The sequence below is a fragment of the Papaver somniferum genome, chromosome 8, assembly GCF_003573695.1.
Source record: "Papaver somniferum cultivar HN1 chromosome 8, ASM357369v1, whole genome shotgun sequence".
Classification (NCBI taxonomy): domain Eukaryota; kingdom Viridiplantae; phylum Streptophyta; class Magnoliopsida; order Ranunculales; family Papaveraceae; genus Papaver; species Papaver somniferum.
In genome coordinates, this window is record NC_039365.1 from 30,532,695 (window position 1) to 30,559,622 (window position 26,928).

General features: G+C 38.4%; 1 protein-coding gene and 1 non-coding gene across 3 annotated transcripts; both read left to right on the top strand.

Moving 5' to 3' along the window:
• The first annotated feature begins 10,720 nt into the window (after positions 1-10,720).
• Positions 10,721-10,794, top strand: TRNAN-GUU. The gene has a single exon. It is a non-coding gene; the product is annotated as a tRNA-Asn (tRNA).
• A 686-nt stretch (positions 10,795-11,480) lies between these two features.
• On the top strand, positions 11,481-13,507 carry LOC113301755. 2 transcript variants are annotated; one of them, XM_026550560.1, is made up of 4 exons: positions 11,481-11,841; positions 11,942-12,012; positions 12,127-12,262; positions 12,834-13,507. In XM_026550560.1, the coding sequence occupies exons 1-4, from the start codon at positions 11,535-11,537 to the stop codon at positions 13,265-13,267; spliced, it is 948 nt and encodes a 315-aa protein (XP_026406345.1). In that variant the 5' UTR covers positions 11,481-11,534; the 3' UTR covers positions 13,268-13,507. The 2 variants fall into 2 exon arrangements, with proteins under 2 accessions (XP_026406345.1, XP_026406344.1); XM_026550559.1 differs by having other exon boundaries at positions 11,482-11,859.
• The last annotated feature ends 13,421 nt before the right edge of the window (positions 13,508-26,928 follow it).

Here is a 26,928-nt window from a genome sequence, read left to right on the forward strand (position 1 = left end):
TGTGGATGTTGCACAAACTGCATCTAACATTTTCAGTTTCACATCCCCTTTTGATCAGTTTATCCACTGATGGCAATGCATTCTGCCAGACAAACCACAAAAATATCTGCACCTTTGGTGGTAATTTCTTGACCCAGATGAGCTTACGAGGAAATATTTGTGGTTGTTGCAAAGCTTGATTTTGTTGGGATACCTCATACATTGATTTCCGCTGTATATATACAAAACCGGAGCATCATTGGTCGCGCACCGCCCAAAAACGGAACAGAACCGACCACAGCCGTACCAGACCGTGGATTTTTCTTCCACAAATTTTCTTTCTCCTCATAACAGAAGGATTTTTCTTCCACGGATTTTCCACTGACGGAGCAAAATCAAGATCCCCAAATCCTTAATTACATATGACCTAAACTTCCATTTACAAGCTTCAATAAAAAAAATATCAATTATAAGCGTCAATCCGAACCTGAACTTGACCGTCAAATACGCTTCTTCGTGAAACAATAGATATCTTTGTCATCTTTAACCAGTAAATTAGTTGATATATGTCATGGGAACCATTGCTTTCTCTATAGAGGCAAAAGTCGAAAACTAATAAAACACATTTTAATTTGCCTTTTTTTTGAAAAATAAAATAACGCATGTTACATAAGGAAGAGGTAAAACATCAAATATAAAGTAAAAGATTAGATAAAATAATAGTACCTTTACACACCTTCCTCTGTCTATATTTAAAATTATTAGAGGATACAGTAACATTTACAAAGTCTGTCTCAAGTAGCCAAAAAAATATAATATCTAACTTATAGCCTAAACACTTAAGGTTGTTAGGCTTGATAATACCAAATATAACAATATCTACTATAAACACGAGAATTCATATATGGAAAATAGAACAAACCTCATCGATTTATAGATAGAACCCCAAGAACAAGTTACGACACTCCTTCGTCAATATTATTATAACGGACTGCATGAACATTCACTTATCAGTTAAGGTAATAAAAACTTATTCTTGAATTTACCCTACAAGTCAAAATAAGTTATAATCATAAATAATGTGTATATCTCATGTATCCTCGCAGGTTGTATGTGATACTATTTCTTTTATATACTAATACTTTATGTTGGACTATACTGTATATGTCATTTTCTCTTTTCCGGTTGGCGGTTGCACATCCATGTCGTAAAATGTTATCTCCTCTTAAGAATAATTAATTAAAGTGAAGAACAAGATTAAATATAGAATATGACTTTTTTTTTATCTCTCATTATCATGTTCTAAAACAAATAAATACTAATTACCTCAATGAATAATATTTGAATACATCAATCTTGTTTGCGAAACATGCGGTATGTTACGAAGTACTTCAGGCTAAAAGTATGTTTCCAGTCTCATCAGAATATAATTGAATTCATCAAACTTTCAGCATTTTTCTTTCAACGTATGTCTATATGAAAAAAAAATACATGAAAAAAATGAATGATACCTATCAACTTAATCAAATAAGATCAGTGTGAAAAATATTTAATATCTTGAAATGAATACAATATTTTAAATATATTGTCATGTTACGAAGATGTGGATTTATTTTCCTTTAAAGTCTGAGCAAACTTGAAAATTCTACTAACATTACTATATAAACTCCTACGATCGATATGAAGCATTTGATGTAGATTATTCTTCTTTAGTAAAAATCTTAGCACGGGACACAAGATTATTTTTCGAACCAATCCAACATATGGGCTTGCACATATATGCTCACCACAATGGTTCTTCTTCAAAAACCATAACTTCCACATATGAGTCATTTCAGAAACCGATTGACCAAGCCATAAAAATCCTCCATCTCTATTAGCTACAATAGGTATTTAAAAACCTGAAAAACGACTTGGGAGTTTGATTGTAGAGAGAGTTTCATTATCGACATCAAGACTTAGTATCCGTCCTCCCTCTAAACACTTTCCCTCTAACGAAATCCAGTGTGAAAAACCATTCGCAAATAAGGAATGTAGTGAGTATAGACTCCTTGAACGTCAGCAATCCTCGAAACATCTCTCCAAGAGATGTCTTACCTTCGTGTTCTGAACGTCCTTCAATTACAATCATGATTTTGCACAAGGATGAATCATAAGTCATTGTATCGACCACTTACTTCAATACGACTGTGTCATAAACCAACCAATATGAAGTCAAACATGGTTTCATTGTGGAAATATAAAACGAATAATGAGTGACATGGTTATAAACATCGTAAGAATTAGTATCCCAAACATCATCCCCAAAGACAACGCATTTGAGAATCAATTGACCATTTCACTTATATGTAATACCAATGACAACATGTCCATTATCTTAATATAGTTGTGGGAATTCAAATGGAATAACCTTTTCCTCTTTCTTATCAAAGAAAACAACTCGATGTGTATAATAAACCTCTTTGTTGTTGATTAGTGCTAATAGTTCTTCGTAGGTTTACAAATAAAGGATCATTAAATAAGTTATTAGGCCATTGCTTACATATGCACCTAAATCGGTTCAAACTATTATCCAGAGTTCTAGTTAGAATGTTGTAGATTATGATGTCGCTATGAAGATGGTTGTTTTTGTTGACATTCTTGATCTTCACCTTCTTCTTCTTGGTTTTTCCGATATGCTAGATAACCTAAGGATGAAGGAAGGCTTATTCGTATATGGACTGTAGGTGAATAAAGAATTTGAACTATTTTGATTGAAACAAGAAATATAAATTACATGAAAATGTAATTTTTGCCCAATTAGACTATATGCGTAGGGAGCATGGGGCAACTTTGCAATTAGGGAAACTTGCCTAGAGTAAAATCAGTACTGGGCAGTAAATGCATAGAAATTTGCGTTCCCCCGGAGAGCATATCCGAAACTCATTATGTGTTTCTACTGAGTCATCAGAGATTCAACGAGTCATTGCTACCTTACGATTTGAAAATCATAATGATTATCTTTTCAAAGTAGTTTTAATTTATATGAGTGAAATTTCTACCTTAATGTTGCTTCATTTTTAACTTAGAGCCAAATATAGACCTTCTTGGCGAAAAGAAACAAAACATACCTTAGCCCCAAATGTTATCCTTCAGAAAAAGAAAAAAAATCCACTGTCAAATGCCTGGAAATCCTTGGTCAGTTGGTCGAGAAAATCTATATCTTTGTAAAGAACATGTATAGAATAATTTGTTGCTTAAGTCTCATCCATGCATTCCCTCGAATGTATAATTGTAACTATCCATGGCCTCATTACCGAGCTTGACCCGATTTATCAGAAAATTCACAACTTGACAAAAAGCAACCTCCGTTGGCTGGTCAAAAGAAGGATGAGAACTTTTTTTAAAAAGGTGGTACACAGAAACTCAGTTCCAATACTCCATTTTACCAAATATTGCACGGCATTGCCACTGTTTTCAGTTTCCCACATAAGGGCAATTCCTAGGTAATCACCAATTTTTTTTTTTTTTGTGAGCCACATGGACGAACAAACGCGATTTTCCACTATGGAAAATCAAAGCACAATGAACAAATCTGGTTTTTTAGGTCCACTATTATTTCTTTTGAATAGAAAATCTTTTGTAGAATAAAATTAACATATAAAATATTATATTTAGGTGAGATAAAACACGATAAAGTGAGATAAAATAGAATACATAATAATAAAATAATACCTGGGAAACCGAAATTGTACTTGGACTTTGTGGAAGACACACGAGCGGTTGAAGAAGATCCTCCCGCGGATTTGGTTAGTTTGCGCGGTGTTGATTGATACGCGCGTCCCTTGTTGGTCCGTAGTCAACAAGCCAACAAATTTATTAGTTCCACCACTCGTTTCCCATGTTTGTTGAAACCATGGTAGAGAGAAATTTGTTGTTTAGTCCACAAAACCCGACCCGGGTTAATCTGTAGTCCAGCAGCAAAAATAAATAACCGGAGGTCCAAAAAAGTTAAAATTACTTCACTATCACGTGCAGACTATATCTCATTCTTCTTCTTTATTTTCAGACGAAAACATTCTTGTTTTCATCTACTTTTCAGAGAAAAACTTCATTCTTCAATCTTCTTCAACAAACCCTAACTTCATTTCAGTAACCATCTCTAAAATCCACCAAAAATCCATACTTAATCATCTCTAAAAATCGATCATTATCAGCAACAATAACCCTAACTCCATTTCAGTAACCACCAGATCCCCTTTGTTGTTGTCGATAAATCATTCCATTAATCAAAAATAGGGAAATCATCAACAAAAATCGAAATCAAAACAGAAAATTGAAATCGAGACTCAAAAACAAGCCTAAAAGCATCAAAAACCGTAGATCTGAAAACTGATTTCTACAAAAAATCTATTGGATACTCAACCAACAACAAAGAAGAAGAAACCCACGGTTTCTTCCAAGAAAAAGGTACAACTTCTACTTTATACTTCTATTTTTACTGATTTTTTATACCAAATTTCTTATTTTTGATACCAATATGTGTAAAATATGATCTGTTTTGGATACAATTTTAGGATTTTTCATTTTGTGATATGATTCTAGAATACATATCAATTTTAGGAAAGAGTGGTTCGTTGAAGCAGTACATATCAACATGTAATATGAACATCTACTTTATAATCTTACAATACATATCAATAGTATTTAGAGAAAGACTGATTCATTGATGCAGTACATGTCATTATGTAGTGTATAAACAGTAGTTTATGCTTGAATAAGCATCAATACATACTGATACGAAACATAGATTACACATGCAAAAGGAAAATAATATGTTTTTGATGATACACGTTGATATGTACCCATTGTTGTGTATGATTTCAACATCGCATAATTAGATGTAATATATAGTACAATGTTATATGTAAGTTGTTTTATGTAATTGGTAGATATTGATATGTACTAATTGTACCTCTGAAAAACGGTACCCTTCTAAGTAACAGTGTGGTTGAATACTAATTGTAGGATTGATATGTACTTAGGTTGTGATTTTATTTTATTTTATTTTATTTTTGAAGCATTTTGCAGGTTGTGATGCTTGAATGCCAACAGTATGGTTGAATATTGATTTTTCAATGCTTGAAAATGTCTAAAAACAAGAGTATATATATTGATATATAATGGGAACATGGTCAACCTAGTTTATTTCTTACATACAAAATATGTACAACAACAATACATATTTTGTTGTTGAGATACAGTTCCTTGATATCTACTCTGGAAAAGAAAGCTACAACATATCAACATGTACTACCTTGGAAAAGGAAAAAATAAAAATGTTCTTGTGCTTCGTTATAACTTAAATTTTTGATGCTTAAATACCAACAATATGTTATGACATTACATATCCAATAATACATATCTATATGTACTGATGAAAAAGTCATTTTGTAATGCTTGAATTCCAATAATATGTTCTTAACAATTGATATCTACTCTTATGTTACGTACATTATATATCTATTTCTACTGAATAAATGACCTTGTTGATTGTGCAGGTTATGTAAAGAATACGAAAAAGAATAAGGAAGCACCTGCTTAAACCCCTAGGAGAATATACATATATGGTTTTAAGAGGATGTATATTCTTTGAGAACAATTATAAATGAAAACCTAAATTGACTTACACAGAACTGCAAATGATAAGTGAGTCGTCTTACGGGAACTTATTCTTAATGTTTTGGTACATGGAGTAGATATCTTCGGTATATTTTCAACACTACAAGAGATAAGCTGCATATTTACATGTACTGAAAAAGCAATTAATAGTGGATATTAGTTTGTATACATTTTGTTGCGATTACCTAGCAGATATGTACTAGTAGTATTTTGTTATAAAAGAAGAACAATTTGGTGCTCAAATACCCATCACTAATAAAAATGCAACATGTTTTCATTCAGTCTTTTATTTCAGTGTTCAATATTGTTTGTTTATATTTATAATTTTGGAACATACTAGTCAGTATGAAGACTGGAACAAAAGTATGAAGCCTTAAATAAAAGGAGTACATATATGCATGTACTGTAAAACTTGGCACGAATAAGAATATTGGACTGAAACTCAGAATTATATTAACATAAAAAGAGGCTGCAAAACAACAATTGAATGTGTCTCAATACTTCTTACAATACTCTACATCATACTAGTTGTATGAACTAATATAAAAGACTGACAAAAGAGTATGAAGCCTTAAAACCGACAGTACATATTTGCGTATATTGTAAACCTAGAGCGCAAAAGAAAATTCTGTGAAAAAGTATAAAACTTATCCAACTTTAGTACATATTGAGAGAAAACCCAGTACATATATAACTTAGCGAACTTTAGTACATATTGAGCGAAACCACAGTACACATTGACCTGTACTGAGCGAAAACCCAGTATGTATCAATATGTACTGAGTGAAACTATAGTACATATCTATATGTACCGAGTATCAAACTCTTCAATTTGATGGGATAATTCCGCTAGTCCCTCTCTCAGCCTTGATGCCTACAAGTCTGCTAACCTCAAATGACTTGTTTGTTGCATCTCCAGTGGCCATAAGTGTTTCCTTTTTCAATTTGCCACCATAGCTTGTCTTATTTTCATCCAACTCATGCTTTCAACTGCCAAATGCACAATCAGAATTATCAAGTGTCAAGACTTAGCCATTAAGGACTTAAGGTTATGCATTGTAGTTTTTTTCCTCTAGAGAACTCAAAATGTTCAAACCAACCGGTGAATCTAGCAAACTCCTACAAACCACTAGAAAATACTCTTCAATGACGCGCAAAAGAAATAAAACTGAATAAGTGTACGGTAGGGAAAAACTGAAATTAAAAAAAGTTCGTCAGTACATAAACAAAAAAATTGAATTTGTAGTATGTTTTACAAGGTACATATTGATATGTATCCATTTTTGTGTATGGTTCCAATAATGGATATTGATATAAACATATTACTATATGATTCAAACAACGAATATTAAAAGGATTCAACAGAAAAATAAACCGAGGATAATTTATCAAAGAAAATAATATCAAATTACTGAGAGATGAATGATTACGAGGGGGCGCTGCCCCCTCGACCCCCGTGAACCAAAGGGACACAATCAGAATATGTACCTGTCATTGTACAAAAATGTTTAAGCCGAGGTCGAACTTCTGGATCTAATACACGATTAGGAACAACCCCGTCTTCACAGCATAACCAAGTGACTTAGAAGCTCCTTCCTGAAATCAATTAATGCTCATACAAGTGAGATACTCTTGAGTGTAATCGGAAAACTCTGAAAAACAAATACAACAGATACATTAAGTTTCAACTTAGCAGGAATAAATGCAATCTGAGTCCAAATTCGACATGGAGGGTTACGCTTGCTTAATAGCCAGTTTCCTTTAGATGCTTCATTTATGCTGAGTATCATTTCCGTAAAGGTTCATTGCTACTGTAGGATATAACTCTTATATAGGTAGAAATTCAAGCCTATAAACAATCTTTCAAAATCAAAAACAGAAAATTGCAGTACTTGTACATATGTACTGATGAAAATAAGAAGCGAAGCCTAGTAGATATTGATATGTATTGAGTAAAAATCTAGTAGATATTTATATCTACTTAGTAAAAACCTAGTAGATATCACACTACATGTACACATGTAAGAAATTAAAATATGTACTCAATTGACAAAACAAAATACGTGCTGTATATCATTAATAGAAAGATGTCGTTGAAAGATAGTGCCTTTATCTCCATTCTCTTCCATAATGCATATTGATATGTACTGATTGAAAACAAAATGTTTCTTCTATGCCATATAATACAATTATCTACACTAATCACTATCCATTCTACTTACGACACTACTCACTAATCTAGAACCATCAAAATAAAAAGGAAGATTAGGTTTTGTACTATCCAGAAAGTAGATCCCTCATCATCAGGCTCTCTTGATCCTTCCTCTACTCCAGTCTATAAATAATGATATCCGCAGCTTTTTGTTTGAGTGTTGGTACATGATTTATCCAACATCCCAGTAGGCGATGGTACCTAAAATTTGGTCTTCGAAATGAAACAAACAAAACTAACATTGGTACATAAAACACACTCCAATTAGGTGATCCTTAAACCATAGTGCATATTGTTATGTACTGATTGAAAACCTAATACATAAAGCACACTCATTACGTACAAATACTCCAGCACACTCATTACATATCAATACTCCAACAGGCATAGCTGCAATAGTAATTTCTCCTTTGAATTTGAGATTTTTCACAGACTCTACCATAACTTGTTTCGTTTCATCCATCTATTGCCGCAGAACTGTCAACGGCCAATCACACAATCAAAACTACCAACATAAATTATTAAGGAGTTGAACATTGAGTGAAAACCTTGTACATATTGATATGTAATGAGTGAAATCATGTACATATTGATATGTACTGATTGAAAACCTAATACATAAAGATATGTACTGAGTGAAACACTTGTATATATGATATGGATTAAGTGAAATCCAAATGCATGCTACATATAGATTAAAAATCTAACCATTTAACAGTTTATTAGTATGATCCATTGTATAAATAAATTCAAACATTAAAGGACAAATGCAAAAGGTCAAGTGGATCTAAATGATAATTCAAACATTTCTGAATTAAAACTACTAACATGTCTGCCCACTAATAATTTCAGTTCATATTTCCAATATCAAAATTTGTACCTCGGAAAGTTAATATTATGTTTTCACACCTCATGTAATCCATCTAGCAATTCCAACTTCAAAACCTAGATCTTGTAAACCCCCATTGTATTCTTCCACTAAAATAGTCAGATCTATTAAAAACGCCACACCAACAACACAATTGTCAATCCCAAAACGTATAAGCTATTGCATAATTCTCATTTTCGTCAAATTCCATCATAAAACATACTGAAGGTTTCAATTTTAACATAATAAATTAGGAAACAAAGCAACCAAAAAAGCCAAAATAAGCCCTAACCTGAAAAATGAAGGTTGAGTTTGAGGAACAAAGCTTGTTATTTATGTGGAATCAAGAGATTTGGATCTTAGATTTGGACGATACCCAAACGAACCCTAAAAAAACCATCAGATGAAGACACTGAAGAAAAAAACATAAATTAAATGAACTTACCCATCCAATCGTTCGAACTTGAATCGCAATTCGTTGGAGCTGAAAAATGACGATTCACCATTATTGCCTCCTCTGGTTTTAGTTTGAACCGAGAGTTGGAATTCTCCTGGTTTTTTCCACCAATCGCAATCGCAATCGCCATCGCAAGAGTTCTCTAATTTGTGATGAACGAACTGATAAAACAGAATTATATCCGACTTAAAAGGGTATTTTGGCCAATTAGAAAACACACTTTATAACTTCCGCACGTGTACTGGACGAGCGAGTAAAAAATCTGGTCCAAAAACATGTTTTTGGACCAGCGATTAAATTTGTTTTAGGACTGGATAACCATTAAATGGGTCTCCTAAAACTGGATTAACCAGTAATTCCTAGATTTTTATTTTATTTTCCGTTCATTTTGCTCGAAAAATGAACAAAAGGGCCTCAACGTCTGTTTCATTGTGTTTTGATAAGGGACAACCTGATCTTTCAAATTATACAGCAAAATTCTAAGCTGGGGGAGATACACGAGCATGAAACAGTTTCATGTGCCCCGAAACGGTACTAGTATGCAAACTAACCAATCAAATCCTTGAAGGTGTTGTTCTTCGGCACCAATCAGTTTAAAATAATAAATTATGACTTGATAACATGGCTGAACTGCTGTCACAGAAAAATCTTCCTGGTTGTATGAGGGCCAACGGTGACAGTAGGAGACGACGTTTTTCTTGCTCATAAAAATTGCGTAACCACCTCTTGCATTCAGTTGCTATCTTCTCAGTGGGATTGCTCGACAATACCCTAGCTCACTACGTTGGAGCCAAAGCAAGCTGCGGGTGCAAATGTGCAACTGCAACCGCAAGGAGCAATCTTCGTCGGGTGGTAAAAAGAAGGAACGTGCACTTCTGGCAAAAAGTTGGTACACAGAAACTTAGTCCAATACTCCAATTTACCAAATATCGCACGCCACTGTTTTCAGTTTCCCACGTAATAAAGCGAAAAACAACTGGTCCCATAGTTTTTTGAGGTTTGTACACACAAAACAGTTGTGTCTTTGATGTACAATTGTACCTGATTTTTACCTTTTCCTCTTTCCCAGTATGGTAAAACCGATAATTTTACACTTCATTGTGTTTGTCAAGGGACAACCTGATTTTTATACATTAATCTCATTAGTCAAGTACCATAGATTAGTGCATTTTATTGATTTATAGAGGAGTTAGTGAGCGACACATGTCAAGCTCTAAATTTGATTTTTACGCATGCCTCATTGGGAATGTGCATTCACTTTTTTTTACTGATGGTTACTAAATCCAATGGAAGAATATTTGGTGTTCATCTTTACTTAAGCAGAGTATCAAGCATTCAAGTTACCAAGAGGTTCTCTTTCGGAGCAAATCTGTTGGAATGTTTTAATAGAGATATATCGGGCAGGTTTCAATGGGAGTGATCGAAATATTTTACTCGTCAGTAGTGTATGCTTTTAAAGAAAGTGTTGACAAACGGAAACATAGATTTGTTTAAAACTATTTTTACATAATATGTAAGTTAGAGTATGGAGGTCGCCAACAAAGCTGGAATAGCTCAGCTGGTTAGAGCGTGTGGCTGTTAACCACAAGGTCACAGGTTCAATCCCTGTTTCTAGCGATTTTTTTTTTCTTCTCTTTTTTGCGTTAGAGACTGCATAAGTAGGTTAGGAGCGTGCCACACTGAGTTGTCTACTTGTCTTCCTTTTTGACAAAGTAACAATTGATAAGCACATTATCCAGACTACCTCTTGAAATGGCAAGCTTAACACCAGCCATGGCACCATTAGCTTCAGCTTCACAAGGAGAAATGTACCTGAGAAGTTTTGTCTGACACCATCGATATTTTGTCTATATCTTTATTTTCCATTTGTGAATGAAATTTTGTCTGACCTTGCTCGAATTAATTAACATCTTTAGTTCTACTTATTACCTTGAGTAGTTGAAGGAAAGGGATTTACGCAATGTTAAATGTACCCTGTGTGCTTGCTAACCAGAGAAATTTCTGGGTCTGGGTTTCAAAAAGAGTTAAATTTTTGGTCAAAAACTCTTTAGTGTTCAATGACAGTTACAAACACGTGTCCGCTAGTGACTGGTGGGAACAGATATCAGTGGCTTTCCCTGAACAGACATTAGGAGCCCCTATAACATGTAGACGTGGCTTACTCTGATAATTTTTTAAGGTAAGGTCGGCAACTAGCTAGCTCAAATACTTGGCCGCAAAACCTTCCTTAAGTTGTATGAATCGGACCAACTGACATCCTAACATTTTGAAGCCTACCCAAAAAGTCTAAATTCAAGTTTTCAAGCTTTGGAGTTTGAACATTTTCTTTGTTTTAATTTGTGGGTTTTGGCTATTCAATGTGTAAAACCCTAAAAGTACAAGTAATTAATAATATACTGGTACTCATCTGCCAGGGGATGTCGGAACCCCGCTTTGACTTGGAGTACACTACTTTAGATTTTGGATTCTCTATAAATCCCACCTACTGTTTCATCTTTACTTCCTCTCCTCCTTTGATTGTTGAACATTCAAAACAAAAAGAAAACCTAGCTAATTACTTACTCTCACAAGAAAGGTTAACATACACTGTGCTGATGAATACTTTTTCAAGCCTTCTGCTTTGCCTTCTTTTCACTACGCTTTCCTTAGGGAACTCTACTGCAGGTGAATATACGAAACAAGGTACCTATAGCTAGATTCTTTCCTTATTCATGTTACAACTAAGTTGTGTTTAAGTTTTATTTTTGTTTCTTGTCTCAAGTAGATGAAAAGATGATGGCGGCGACTGCAAATGGTTTCGATATTGTGCAGTCCAAGGGATCAAAGATTAATCAGGTCTTTTCCATCTTCACATACATTTTATGACACTTTTTGTCATATATATATATGTAAACGCATGCATGGTTGTTAAGCATATATACTAAAAGATGGATACCATATCTTAAACAGGAACGTTTCTCGGATTCTGCTGATTCGAAGAAATCTGATATTAGTAACAAAAAACTACAAGGACGGAAAATGTTGGTGAATACTGCTCATGATGCCAAGGAGACAATGGTCGTGAAAGATGCCTCTTCTTCATCAGGTGCAGCTCATTCTGTTGTAAACTGTGAAAATGAAAGGGTACATAAGCGTGACGAGTTGAAACATCAAGCAGTTAGCGGTAGTAGTAGTTTATTTTCTGCTGACAAGGTCTTTAATAGTGGGGTTGGTTTTACGGTTACTAGTGTTGATTATCACTCTCCTCAGCGACATCCACCAAAGAATAATTGACCGGATGAAGAGATTATCACTATGAACAAACTTAAGCTTTTCTTTGATCTCTCTTCATTTGTTAGTACTAAATATTGTGTCATTTGGTGTCCCATAGCACTACCACTATAGCAATCTAGTGATATATAAGTGACTATCATCAATGTATAAAAGTGTTTTTGTGGAGCTTCAGCTTACTTCCGTATGCATTTTTTCTTTTTTCTCGAAGTTCGGCAATACACAGTTTATTACGTTTTAACTTGTTAGAAATGCTCAACTATAAGCTGTTAGTCCCAAGTTCTTGCTACATATGTATAAAGGGTGTACACTTTTGTAGTATTTTTTCTCTTCCAAAAAAGTTTATTTCTGTAGTCTTAACGATCTTAAATATTTTGATTGTGTAGATGCGGCAAAAGGTACTAAGAGTACCGCGTCAAGGAATTCAGGTACTAATCTCCTCAACACAAGCAAAATCAGCTCGCAACAGTCCAATGCAAATGCAGCAAGTAGCAGCAGATTTGAAGGTTCTCATGGCAATCCTTCAGAAACCTTCGAATCCCAAAAACATCACCAAGCGACCCAAGCCGCTGGTAAGTTTATGAACATGATGCACAAGGACTACAAAGGGTCCGATGGGAAGGCTTCGTCCCACCGCAGACCCCCTATCAACAACGATGCGCCATTGGATGTTGACGATAGTAATGAACTCATCCACAATTCTGATGTAGACTTTTCAACTTCTACGATGATGAGCAATAACCAAATATTAGATGATTATCCCCGACCTGCTCCCAAGCCTCGCCGGAAGCCTCCCATAAACAATAACCTAAACCCTTGAAGACAGTCTTTCGCCTCATACAATTTTGCCTTTGCCCTCGTATTCGGAAATATGTACCTTTATATTACTTAATTACTTCCCTGTTTTCCCTATTGTATTTTGTTGGTGTTGTTTGTTTTTTTGTTGATTACGTAGTAACTTTGTCTTCTCTACTGTTGCTACGGTAGGAAGATATGGTGTAGAAAATCAAGTCAGGTAGTATATGGTGGTTATATAAATATATGATATGACTTTATATAAGAGCATCATCTCCAACAACATCGGGTGTAAATTTTCACGTGGAAGTCTTGTTAAGACTAAGGATTTATTCGCATTTTATTTCTCACACTATCTCACACATTGGACGTCATTTTTGTGAATAAAATCCAAAAGGTTACGAGTTTGAAGCTAATATTTAGGGGATATGTTCCTCTTACAAAGCTATGCTTACCAAAATCTTAATTTTAATGGTTAAAAATCCGTTGATTTTCAACAACTCATATTGAAAGTTGTAGATGGTGATGTTATCATTTCGGAACACACTCGATTTTGGTCATGCTCGACATAAGAGAACTTACAGAGCCTCACAATATATACATAAAATATGGATCAGGGAAGATCAATACTGCGGAATAGACAAGGATTCATTCTATTTTCCATCACTATTTGCACAATGACATACAAAAGACATAATCCTCGTAAACAAAAGTTCATCCTATCTTTCATCAATACTTGCATAATGACATAATAGGATTAAAACTTTTGTAATGTCAAAAGTTCATTCATTCTTTTATCAATACATGCATATCAACATATGAAAGACTTAACTTTTGACAAAGTATGGGACAATCATAGTTCACGGATGCAAACACACATATCCCATAACAAATTTGCAATATATAAAACCATAAAGATTAATACTGCAAAAATCATCTTCCAAACAATTTTTTAGAATTTAAATAAATAAACCTAAAAAATAAAGATGAAAACATTGGACATAGCTATGTGTAGTCACAATAATAGTTATTCCAAACCCTAGTTATTCTTCCTAAAAACACAAGAATAAAATTCTCATAAGAAGATTTACTAGATGTTAAGACCTTTGAAGAATTCTTTATCGTCCCCGAACTCCTTGTCTTCAACAACCATTGGGACATAAGGTTCATGAAGATATGAGTTAATATCAATAAACCTTCTTGACTGATGTCGAACCAGGGCCTTCGGAATCTCATGAGTCTTAAGTACAAAAGCCTTTATTTGTTCAATCTCCTTTCGTGTCTCCTTCAACACTTCAAGAACATCAGAAAACTTCTGATAATTTGAAGGAACGGCTATTGGCTTCCTCACATTCCTTCTTTTCCTTTTCAAAGTTGGAGGAAACAGAGATTTCTCTTTTTCCTTCATGATTGATGGCTTGACAATCATATTAACATCTTTTCCATCCGAAGAGATAATACTTGGAGCATCCATAAGCGTATGGGTTTGTGAGAGGAAATCATAATTCAAATCAACAAGTAGTCTTAAGATAAAAGAAGTTTTAGGGAAGGAAAAAGGAATATAGGGTTAACCTTTAAAAGGTTTGTGCACGCACAATTCTGAACCCTAGAGAGAGTAGAATTGTCGAGAATAACCCTCCTTTATTGATAGACATGGAATTCCCATTTTATATCAAAAACAAAACTAAGAAAAGATGAACACAAACTTTTCCTAAAGCCTGAGAGGTGCACAACCTTGTTTCTTTTAATCAGGCACATGAGACAAGATCACCAAATCAACACAATCAAGTTGTGTTGCGGTGAACAACAATTTGTCCACCATGTTCCTCTTGAGAGGAATCCATAGACCCATGTCTATCAAAATGATTGGACCATGATTTCTTCTCTAATGGTCTTGTTTTATCCTTGGAAACTAACTTCTTAGACGAAGATAAAATCTTACATACCTCAGCGGTCTTTTGAACAAGTTTGAGCTTGTTTGCTAATCGATTTGCTCTTCGTTGAAGTTTGTTGACATGTCTCAATTTGTGTTTATACTTGTAACACTTTGATAGTTCATGACCTTTTCTAATCTCACTGAATCCATGATTTGCAGCTTCCCTTGTGATGAGAACAACCTCTTGATAAGTGTCCGCCAGTTGGTCGTACGTATGCTCCTTCCTTTGTTTAGTAGAAAGTATCCTTTCTACTATGATGTTTTGTCTACCAGGGATGACCCGATGAACAAGACTCAGGTTCGAGGGATTATGCAGTACACTGGTAACTTTTGGCGTGCCCTTCATGAGTGCTGATACCGTAGCAAGGGCAAGACTACTTTGAAGTCCTATAATCCTTTTGCTCTTAGGAGGTCTAAGCAGGAGGATTACACCCCTGCCAACTTCAATGCTACCTATGCTGATGCCATTCAGAAAAGTAACCTTCTTCCTTGGAGTGTTGTCCCCCGACGTATTCATGTTACTGCTAAGCAGATTAGGGAGGGCAACAACCTTCGTCTATTGGAGGAGATTGAAAAGATTGGTCTGACTATCATCCCTTACTCTGCTAAGATTTTCTTGACGAAGCCTGACCGCATCCGTCTTGATCATGATGATCGCTGGGTGTGTACTCCTCTTCGTGTGGTGGATCCCTGGATCCTTGGGCCTATGGTTTTACTACCTCTCATCCCATCGTCCCTCGTACAACTTTCTCTCTTCCTTCTATGTATGATGGATATCAGCCTTGGGGTTTCTACCCTGTCACTTCTCACGAGATAACCTTCATTTATCACAGAAGTTTTTTTATTTTTCATCCTTGTTTTGTAGCCTTTGCTCAATATTCTGTTAGCTCATTTGCAGCCTGCCCCTGCTTCTTCAGCTGAAACTGCTCTGGGCTCTGCTGCTGGGACTGCTCCGGGCTCTGCTGGTAACTCCGTAGCTACTAGGACCAGGAAAAGAAAGGCTTCGATCGAAGCAACTAAGGCAACACCTACGGAGGTAAGGATTATAGCTATACCTTTGCGTTTGTAGGTTCCTTAGTATTTTTCCCCTGATCCTTAGCTGGCGCATGTGTTCTTCTATAGTCTTCCAAAAGGAAAGGAAAGTTGAAGGCTGTGATTGATGTTGAAGAATCCGATGAGAATCCTAAGGCTGTTGCGGAAGAACAAGATGACGAAGATATGGAGGACGTCGAGGATACTTCCCTTAGTCCTCACTTAGTCGATATTGAGGAATATTTTTCCAAAGATAGTCCTAGTCCCCTTTGTGTTGTCTCTATGGAAGGTGACAACATCCCAGTCAATTGTGGTACTTCATTGGTGAGCCCAGTTAGTGCTCAAGATATGGCTCCTTCTTTGCTGCCAAATGTACCCCCGTTTTCTGCTCCTGGTGATCTGTAACCTGTTACCTCGGCTACTACCAATGCTATAGTGATATCTTCCAAGATCCTTCCATCATATCCTACTACTTCGCTCCACTCGAGTGGTTCGTTTGCGAAAGGTCTTGCTCCTATGGTGAGGGTTGGTAGTTCAAACTCTCAGCCGAGGAAGAAGGTTGTGAATTCTCTTGGTAGCTTGTCCTTCAATGCCACGCCTGCTTCTTTGGGAAGCGCTCAGTCTGTTTCTACTGCCTATGCTAGCAAATTTATTGGAGCTTCGCCTTCGTCACCAGATCGGATCTTATTGGGTAATCTTCCTTGTGCTGGTGATATGGACTTATTTGGTATTTCTAGCCAAGCATTTCCCTCCATTCCCAGCTCATCCACCATGTCGTCTCTTTGTCGTGGTGAGGATTCAGTACTTGTTCCCCATGCCCGTTCTCAGGCGACTGGTGGAGTTCTTTCGGATCTTGGGAAGGGTAAGTTAATGATAATTTGAGCCTTCGGAGTTCTGACGATGCCATCCTCGAAGCCATACTGCGGGATTCAAAGTGTCCCTTTTCTTCTGAGGTTGATCGTCACCAACTGGATGATTCTTTGGAGGTTGCTTCTCAGTTGGATGTTTTGTCTGCTCACTATCGTGTGACCAATGATCTATTCTTTGACCCTGACTTCCTTCGTTCTAGCCATAGCTTTGGTGAAATTCGAAGGGGTATCATCCAAGAGAGGAAGGCCTTCATGGATACCTATGCTAATTTCCTTCCTCGTCTTTTGTTGTTCTCAGTAAGTGATTCTTACCTTATTATTTTATGCATTGTTTTGAACCTCCGTTTGTTCTTATGCTCTGTTGTTTGCAGCTTTGCAAACAAATCGACGTTGGCTTCACCTTGTTCAAGTTTTATAGGGATAAGTGTACTCACTTGAGTGCCCTGCTGGAGTGTACCCGCCAAGATCATGCCCTTGCTAGAGCGCAACAACCTTCTTCCAGTGGTGCTGATTCTGCCCCCAAGGTATCTTTGTTACATAGCGATCTGAGGAAAACTCAGAGGTCCCTAGAAGCTTGCTTGTTGGCTCTTGAGAGAGCTAATAATGCTGCAAAAGTTGCTGAGGATGGATGTCAGACCGCTGATTCTGCTTTGGCTGCTGAATCCTCCAAATCCATAGGTTCGTTTCTTCTTTTCCTTAGCTTTGTCTTCATTTTTGTTTGGTAGCATAGTCCTGAGACAACCTACACCTGCCAGCTGGTAGCTCTAGTGAACTTAGACATATCCGGGAGAAGGTAGCCAAGTTGACTTCCGATGTTTGGAATTATCAGAAGAAGTCTGACAGGTTGATGAACGTGACTGTTCATAACGATGCCCAAATTTTTCTTGAATCTGCTCATAACTCAGATCTTGTGAAGAAGACGGCCTTGCTCCGTAAAGAATGTGACGAAGCCCTTAAGTAGAAAGGGGGTCTCATTTCAAATAAAAAGGAGGATATTTCCTTGGTAGTGAAGCGCCTCTCAGCTCAAGAAATTATCCGTAAAAAATATCATGCGGATTTTGAAGATGTCTGTGCTTCCTTAGCTAAGGTTACTGCAGAACGTAACGTTTTTTCTTCTGAGGTCTGCTATCTTAAGAACAAACTTATCGAGGCTGGTTACGTGCCTTCTTCCATGTCCCATGCATCTTTGGTTAAAAGATTGGAAGAGTTAGAGAATGTTTACCAGGTTTTGTCCTCTGAGAAGGCTCCGCTCCGGATTGATGTTGAGGATCCCCGGACCGAACGATACACCCTTGTGGAGGATCTGATTTCGCTGAGGTGGATCTGGTCGAAGCCCATCATAGTTTAGAAGAATCCCTTAGCCATGCTGGAGGTAGCTTAGGGTTTTCTTATTCCCGCAGCATCCTTTTTTCCCCTTGTTGCATTCGCCTTTTATTTATCCCTTTTACATCTGCAGGTCTCCAGGAGAAACTTGTAGGTGTGAATGCTAATATCAACCGTCTTGAGGGCCAAGTATCTTCTTTAGAGATAACTCGTCAATTTGATGTTGCCGCCAAGTTTAAAGCCGAGTCTCTTCAGCAGGCTAATGATCATCCCAGTGCTCAAATGATGGAGCTTCGTCGAAAATTGACCTCTGATTTGTAGACTCATGCCTCCCAAATGATGGTGAAATTCGAGCACTCGGCCATTGATTACATCAATGATGCCTTTGTTGAAGCTGAACACCAAGCTGACGGATGTATCTTTCCTCGTCTTCCTTATCCTTGATTTTGTCGTATCCATCTTTGTTTAACCAGACTCTTTGTTGTTTTATGCCCTCAGTTGAGGTTCCTTTATGATGTCTCCCTTCTTTGAAACAATGATTTATGACGGTTTGAACCTTTGTTATCTGCAACTTTTAAGACATGTCAGGTATATTTTGGTAAAATTATTATTTCACTTATGTTATTGCATGAATATTTTGTTTAGACGTATTGTGTCTAATTGATCGCACAATCAAGTCATCACAAGGTGCTAAGGTATGCTTAACCTTTGGTGGAACATTCAACATCATACCGGATATCCTTTGGCCAAAAGGTATCATGGTGGAGAAGGTCCATACGTGGGCAATAATTTTCCTGTAACCCTACGGGTTCAGCATGGAGACTTCTTTACTTCGACAAGGTATATCTATAGGGGATATCTTTTTTTTTCTTATTCCTCATGAAAGAAGATGTCGCCCCGAGGATCTGAGATTGACATATGCGCAATTATGCCTTGTCTTGCCTCATCGTCAATCCTGACGGAGGGTTTTTATTCTAACCCAATTGTATTATTCAAAACTAATTTTTTAGCAAAAAAGTTTCTTTCATTGATTAGTAAGGTTTATAATACCTTAGATCAGGGATAGAACATGGTAGGCTATTGCCTGTTCCTTTCTTCTCTTGAGTAATCACCATTCTCTTACGGGTAGTACTTTTTTAGGTACACCGCATTCCAAGGATGCTGTAGTACTTCTCCTTTGGGGGTTCTTAGGTAGTAAGATCCTTTTCCGGCAATGTCGTGTATAATGTAAGGTATGTACCACGTCGGAGCTAGCTTGCCCCACTCATTCTTTCTTTGATATGGTGGTATCTGACGTAGTACGTATTCCTCAGCCACAAAGTTATGAGGGATGACCCGTTTGTTGTATTCCTGAGCTAGACTTCGTTGATAGTTCACCATCTTTTGCAAGGCTACCTCCCTTCTTTCCTCAAGATCATCCAGCTTTTCTAACATAAAGTCTATTGTTAGATTCTTCTCACATGCCTCCGTTTTTTTTGGGAGTATTATCTCCGTTGGGATGACTGCTTCGGCTCCGTAGGTCAACAAGAATGGAGTTTCCCCCGTAGTTGACCTTCTTGTAGTTAGATAAGCGCATACGACGTTGTGCAGTTGTTCGCACCACCTGTTTTTGTAAGCTCATAGCTTCTTCTTTAAGTTCATCGATATGGTTTTGTTGGTCGCCTCCGCTTATCCATTGTTCTTAGGGTATATAGGAGTGGACTTGTTCTTCTGAATGTTGAAAGTATCAAACAACATGTTGATGTTCTTTCCTTGCAACTGTTTGCCATTGTATGAAACTATGGCGGATGGTATTCCGAACCTGTATATGATTTGCTCAAACAAGAATTTAAAGACAGCTGTGTCCCTAATTCTTGCCAAAGGTTTTTCTTCCACCCACTTGGTGAAGTAATCCGTAGACACAATAAGGTATTTTCTTTTTGAAGTTCCCTCAATCAAGGGTCTGAAAATATCAACCCCCCATTTGACAAATGTCCAAGGGATGATAACTGAGTTAAGCTCCGTTGTTGGTGCTTTGATCTTCTTGGCAAAGCGTTGGCATCTTTCGCATCGCTTGGCCATGTTCTTTGAATCTTCGTCCATGCTTAGCCAGTAGTATCCTTGTATTTTGGCTTTAACCGGCAAGGATCTTCTTCCACTATGGTTTCCGACATCTCCGATGTCTATATCATGGAGTATTCTCATTCCTTCGGATCGTGAGAGGAACCGCATTAGAGGTCCGAGAAATGACCTCCTATACAGTATTCCGTAACGAAGGCTGTACATTGCTACTTTTGATTCGAGTTTCCGAGCTTCCTTAATATCATCTGGTAGCGTAACTTTGTCAAGGTACTGGTGGATTGGAATCCTCCAATCATCTTCTGCTTCATTTTTGTTTCCTTCGTCTGACATGGATTGGTCTTTGTCAGATTTTTCAGCTTTGTCGTCTGATTCTTTATCTCTTTGTTTGTTTCTCCTTTGTCTGCTTCTCTCACGGACCGAGTTTGAATAGCCAAAGTTTTCTCAGCGCTTGAGATGGGTCATTCTATCGAAGGTTCGTATATCTTTCCAATTTACACGGCAATGGTATTTCTATCCTTTAGCATAGAGGATATGAATGCTAAGGCATCTGCGTGTCTGTTGTCTTTTCGACATACATGCCTGAATGTTACGTTGCTGATTTTTGACGCATGTTCATGAGCTAGCTTTAAGTATGAAGATAACACTGGATCCAAAGTTTGGTATTTGAGTTCAATTTGTCTAATGACCAACTGTGAGTCACTAGTCAACCGAACATCTGACAATCCTAGCTCTCGTGCCAAGCGTAGACCATGTATGACCGCCTCATATTCTGTGATGTTATTGGTGTATTGTTCAAATTCTAACCTGAATGCGTAGATGAGTCGATCTCCGGTAGGAGTTGTTATTACAATACCTATGCCTGCGCCTTCTCTATTGGAGGATCCATCTACGAACATTTTCCATCTTCGTGAATTCTGACGTTCTAGCAGATCCTCTGGTTCTTTTTCTTGTATTCCTTCATTCCTGAGATCTCGTCTATCTCCGCCTCGTCGCTGAGAAGTAGGTCTGCCAGAAAGTCTGTTAAGATTTGTGATTTCTCAGCCTTCCTTGTTTCAAAGATTATGTGGAACTATTTGATCATGGCATTCCATTTTGCCACCCTTCCAATTTTCTCCGTGCTATCGAGGATTTGACCTATCTGAGACTTTGTGAAAACTCAGATGGTATGTGCATCAAAATATATCCTTAGTTTTGTGTTGCCACTACTAATGCATATACAAGTTGCTCCACCTTGGTGTAGTTACGATCCGCTGAACTAAGTATCTTGCTGATGTAGTAGATGGGTTTTTCTCCTTGCCCTTGGTCTCGTACCAATACTGTGCTTACATCGTAGCTTTTTGCTGCTAAGTATAGAGTGAGTATTTCACCAGGCTCCAGCTTCTGTAATATAGGTACTGATGCCAACTACTCCTTGATTTTTTGGAAAGCTTACTCGCATACCTTGGTCCATATGAACCTGCTTCCTTTCATCGGTGTATCGAAAAATGCTTTGCATTTTTCCGATGACCCTTCTATGAATCTTCCCATGGAGGCTAAGATTCCACTTAGCTTTTGTACTCCTTTTAGTGTTTTCGGAGATGGAATCTCCATTATTGCTCTGACCCTTACGGGGTCTACTTCTATTCCTCGCTTAGTTACCAAGTATCCTAGGAATATTCCTGAGGTTACTCTAAACGTGCATTTCTCCGGGTTCACTTTCATGTGAAAGTTTCTCATGACTTCGAATATCTCCCTTAGGTCCGAAAGGTGGTTTTTTGCCTCTTTGATTTTGACAAGCATGTCGTCCACGTAGATTTCTAGTATCTTGCCTATCCATGGTTTAAAGATTTTGTCTACCAATCGCTGGTATGTTGCCCCCTTGTTCTTTAGTCCAAAAGGCATCCTTGTATAACAATACAAGCCTCATGGGATAAAGAAAGCAGTATGCTCCTGGTCTTCTTCTGCAAGGGCGATTTGGTTGTAACCGAAGCAAACATCCATGAAGAACAGCCTCTGGTGACCTTCGGTTTCATTGACCAGTTGGTCAATATTTGGTAGCGGGTAGCTGTCCTTGGGGCATGCTTTGTTGAGATTGTTAAAGTCGATGCAAATGCGTACGACTCCGTTTTTCTTGAGTACAATCACCATGTTGGATATCCACGTGGGATACTTGACTTCTCGTATGAATCCTGCTGCTAGGAGTTTTTGTAACTCCTTCTCTGCTATTTTCTGGTAGATATCTTCCACCTTGCGGATATGTTGCTTGAATGGTGGAATTTATGGTTTGATTCGAAGGTGGCGGGAGACCAAATTTAGGTCAATTCCTGGCATTTCTTCCATTGACCATGCAAAGACATCTGCGTAATCCGTAGTAGCCTTTGTAGTTTCATCTCCTCGTCCTCTGATAGTAAAGTTCCGATGATGATCATCTTTGGTTCTGTCTCTGCTCCGATGTTGATTTTCTTTGTTGGTTCCACCGGTGAAAAGATTTGTTTTTGAGGTCGTATAGGAGTACATTTCTGTGGCGGAGGTGCTCGTTTCTTGAACTGAGGGGACTTCAGGAACTTTGAAGCCTCCATCTATTAATTTGTTGGCATTCGCTATTCGTGTTGCTGTGCAGCATCTCTTTCTTCGTTGAGTCTGACCTCTACTAGATTGCATAGCCTTGCTTCTTGTTGATCACCTTTGATTTCCATTTCACCCATGGGTGTAGGGAATCGAAGGTACTGATGATATGTCGAAGTTGTTCCTCGTAATCGATGGACCCATAGTCGTATCATAATGACGTTACAAAGGGAAGGTGCTTCCACAACACAGAACCTTGATTTGATTACTAAGGGTCATGCGCGTACCTGCAAGACAATTTCTCCTTTTGGTCTAGAGACTGCTCTACTGAAACTGTATATTGTGCAAGTGGATGAATTCATTTTCTCAGCGGTCAAAACCATACGTAAGTAGGATTCGTAGAACAACACATTTAATGAGATGCCCCCATCAATGAGGACCTTCGTAACATTCCATCCATGTATTGGAAGATTGATCACAAGTGGATCATTGTGCATCTAGACTTCCTGGTTCACGTCTCTTATTGAGAATGTGAGTAGTCATCCATTCTTCCCAAGTGCTAGTAGGTGGTCCACTTAGCTTGAACACCTCGTGGGTTTCTAGCTTTCTTATGTTCCAATCCAACTCGAGGACGTCTTCGAGTAGATCCTCCTGACATCCGCTGGAGAATGTGATCATGTTGATGTATTTGTCGTACTCAGGTAGTTCTACCCTTTTCTTGGGGGATACCTCGGTATCCGCTGGTTGTATTTGCACACTCCATGAACTTGCCTTCGTCTATGAATCTTTGAATCGTGTTCCGTAGGTGATAGCATGTGTCAGTTGTATTCCCGTAGTTTTGGTGGTAATCACATTACTCCTTAGCCTCCATTGTTTAACCGATTGCTTTCCCCTAGTATTAGGGTAAGGATAGCCCGACTTCGCTCCTTCCTTTTCCTCTGCCTTTGCCATCTCTGTATTTTGATGTTTTGTCTCGAGAGATGGTTCTTCCCACGGCTTCATTTTGCCTCTTAGGTATCTCGAAATTGGTTCAAGAGAGTTGGCTCATTGCGGAGCTGTTGTTGTCTTTGTTTGCGCCCTGGGATTGTCCTTCTGGATTCTTCGAGTCTGATATAGCGATCTTGGAAAACCCTGAGCTCTCCTTCGGAATCAAGGGATCGGTTGTGAAGCTCCACGAAGATAGCCGAGGTTCTATCAAGTCCGTACTTATAGAAATTAATGCTAATTTCTGTATTGACTTTCCCGATTGCTTGACATGTCTTCTTCCACCTGTCTGTGTATTGCATCAATGTATCCCGGGCTCCGATAGCTAAAGAAAATAGCCTATCTAACCCTGCCTTTGTTGACTTTTTGTACATGTATGTCTCCAAGAATACCGTAGAAAATTGCTCAAAAGAGTCATTGAGTTTGCTGGTAAATTATCATACCACGCCAACGCTGATCGCGTCAAGCTTGCAGGAAAGTACTACCTCATCTCTTTCCCAATGGGCAAGGACACGAGTGTAGTATCGGAGGTGGGCTGCGGGATCTGAGGTACCATTGTATGCCTGAAACGTAGGTACTGGGAATTTCAGAGGGATAGGCTCCCTAAAAATGCAAAAAGACAACGGAGATGTTGTCGCTTCTTGGAGTACTTCTTCCAGCCTTGTGCCTGCTATTTGAGGGTGAAAACAGTTTCTGTTGGTTTTGGTAAATTTGTGTGTGTGGATGAGAAACGAGTCGAAACCCTAAACAATGCATTGCACGGGAGTAATTTTGATTCGAAAGATCAATTTGTACAATCCTGGCCTAAACCAAGAAATGGCCGTTCCAGGATGAAGGAGAAGGGTTGGTTTTAGGGAGGGAAGCGAAGAAAGTGTTGAGACCAGAATCGTTGATTCTGGAGGTGTGGTTTGTTTATGACTTGTATCAGAAGGTAGAACTGGATAGCAGAATGGAAAGCTACCAGGTGATTTCTGGATATTGTGTTGTTCTCTGACCAAAACTTGTTGTTTGGTGGAAATAGGTGAAACCTATTTATACAAGTCGTAATAAAACGTACCCTGGCCTCGTAAGAAGTGGAAAACGATTGAGTGGTGGAAGAGTGGAGTAACGTGTAACATCAGGAATTTTGCTTCCATAATGAAGGATCCGTTTACACCATTACTTCTTTCCATTACTAACCGCCCCGCTTTATGACACTTTCTTGTAACGGGCGTATTGCACGCCGCACGCTGTAAACCGCCAGACCAATACCATGATGAGTATTCCCCAGTTTGTGACATGTTTGATGTCTCGAGTGTTTTCGTGGAAAAAATGTAGAACTTCGCTACGTGTGGCAAGTTAAAATCAAGAGGCTTGCCATAGGAAAATAACATGTGATGCTATTAGGCTCGTCTTGGATGGTCGGCTAAAACTTTCCACGAGTCAGTCAGTTCGGTGGCAAACTTTGATGGCTAAGATCACATCTCATGAGAAAGGGTAGCCGTTGATTATGGCTACCTTTTGTTGGCGCCTGATAATGGCACAGTGGCGTTTTGGTGTATGCCAGTGGCAGTGAGGCATGGTTAGCATGGCTCGTGCATGCCAGTGGTACGGTGGTGCAAGTGGCGCCTGTCATAGCCATGTCCACTAGATTTAGGCGGTTGGTCGCCCAAAACTTGCCACAAGCCTGCCATCTTGGTGGCGAACTTGGATGGCTGAGATTGCATCTCATGAGAAAGGGGAGCCGTTGATTATGGATACCTTTTGTTGGCGCCTGATAGTGGCAAAATGGCGCCTTTAGTGCATGCTAGCGGCATTGCGGCATGGCTGGCATAGTTCGTGCATGCCAGTGGAACGGTGGAATGGCTGGCATAGTTTGTGCATGTCAGCGGCACGATGGTGCTAGCGCCTGACGTAGCCATGGCCACTGAAATTTTGGTACGTTGGTGTTAGAATCAAATGTGGTGTGGCAACATCAGTTTCAATCGCCGTATTGATCCCCATGATCTGTTGAACATTGTTTGGCTCGGTTGGCGTAACAACTTTTCCTAAATTAGGGTTTGGCATGCCGAAACCCTAATTAGCGCATATGGCATGTGGCATGCGACATGTGGTCGTGGCACAACGGTGTTTCATGTAAACGGGGAAAGAACCATGCCAAAAAGAACTATAGTCAGGTCGTTGTGTGAAAATGGTCACAAGAGTCAATATTTCCACGAGTGGCATGTTGTGATGCCTTTATTAGGGTTTCCACGGCTCGTGGCATGTTGTGGGCCAGGAGTGGCATAGTTTGTGCCACGACTAGAAATTAGGGTTTCATCCATCACCACTAGAGCATGGTCGTGCTTCTGGTTAGGATAGCCAAATTGAAGTTCGTTGTGAATCTGATCACGCACAGAGAGTTGTTTGGCAGGTTTGGCATGCTGTCGCGGTGAGTGGCGCGTTTGACATGTGCACTTGGCATGCCTGTTTGGCGTGTGCGATTGGAATGTTTGTTTTGGCGTGTTTGGCAATGCCGTTAGTATGTTGGCGCGGTTTTGGGAAGCTAAATTGGTATGGCGACCTCTTGACACAATTTCTACCTATTTTAAAGTTGTAGCAGGTTTAGAGTAACCCGATTGGTCAATGGAAGTAGGGGGCCGACCAAGCATGGGCGTGGCTACCCTTTTGACGCGCGTGGTAGGTTTAATGTGACCTGATTGGTCGATAGAGTATAGGGCCGGCAAATATGGGCCCATCCAGAGTGTGGCAGTTTTAAAGCGACCTGATTGGTCGGCAAAGGAATAAGGGCCGGTTGGGTAGCATGGGACGTGGACGAGTGGCGTCGGCTAGCCTATGGCATGGCCACGCTTCCCTCGTTGTTGCTCCTACTTCGCGAATCTGTTTATTCTTTGCTTTCTGACTAAGTATTCCATGCAAGGATCTTAATCTTGATACTTGGACGCTACTCTGCTGCGA

Coding starts and splice junctions, on each gene's coding strand:
- LOC113301755 (XM_026550559.1), top strand. CDS start 11,535: ATGTGTAAAACCCTAAAAGTACAAGTAATTAATAATATACTGGTACTC. Junction 12,013..12,126: donor AGGGATCAAAGATTAATCAG/GTCTTTTCCATC, acceptor TATCTTAAACAG/GAACGTTTCTCGGATTCTGC. Junction 12,263..12,833: donor AGATGCCTCTTCTTCATCAG/GTGCAGCTCATT, acceptor TTGATTGTGTAG/ATGCGGCAAAAGGTACTAAG.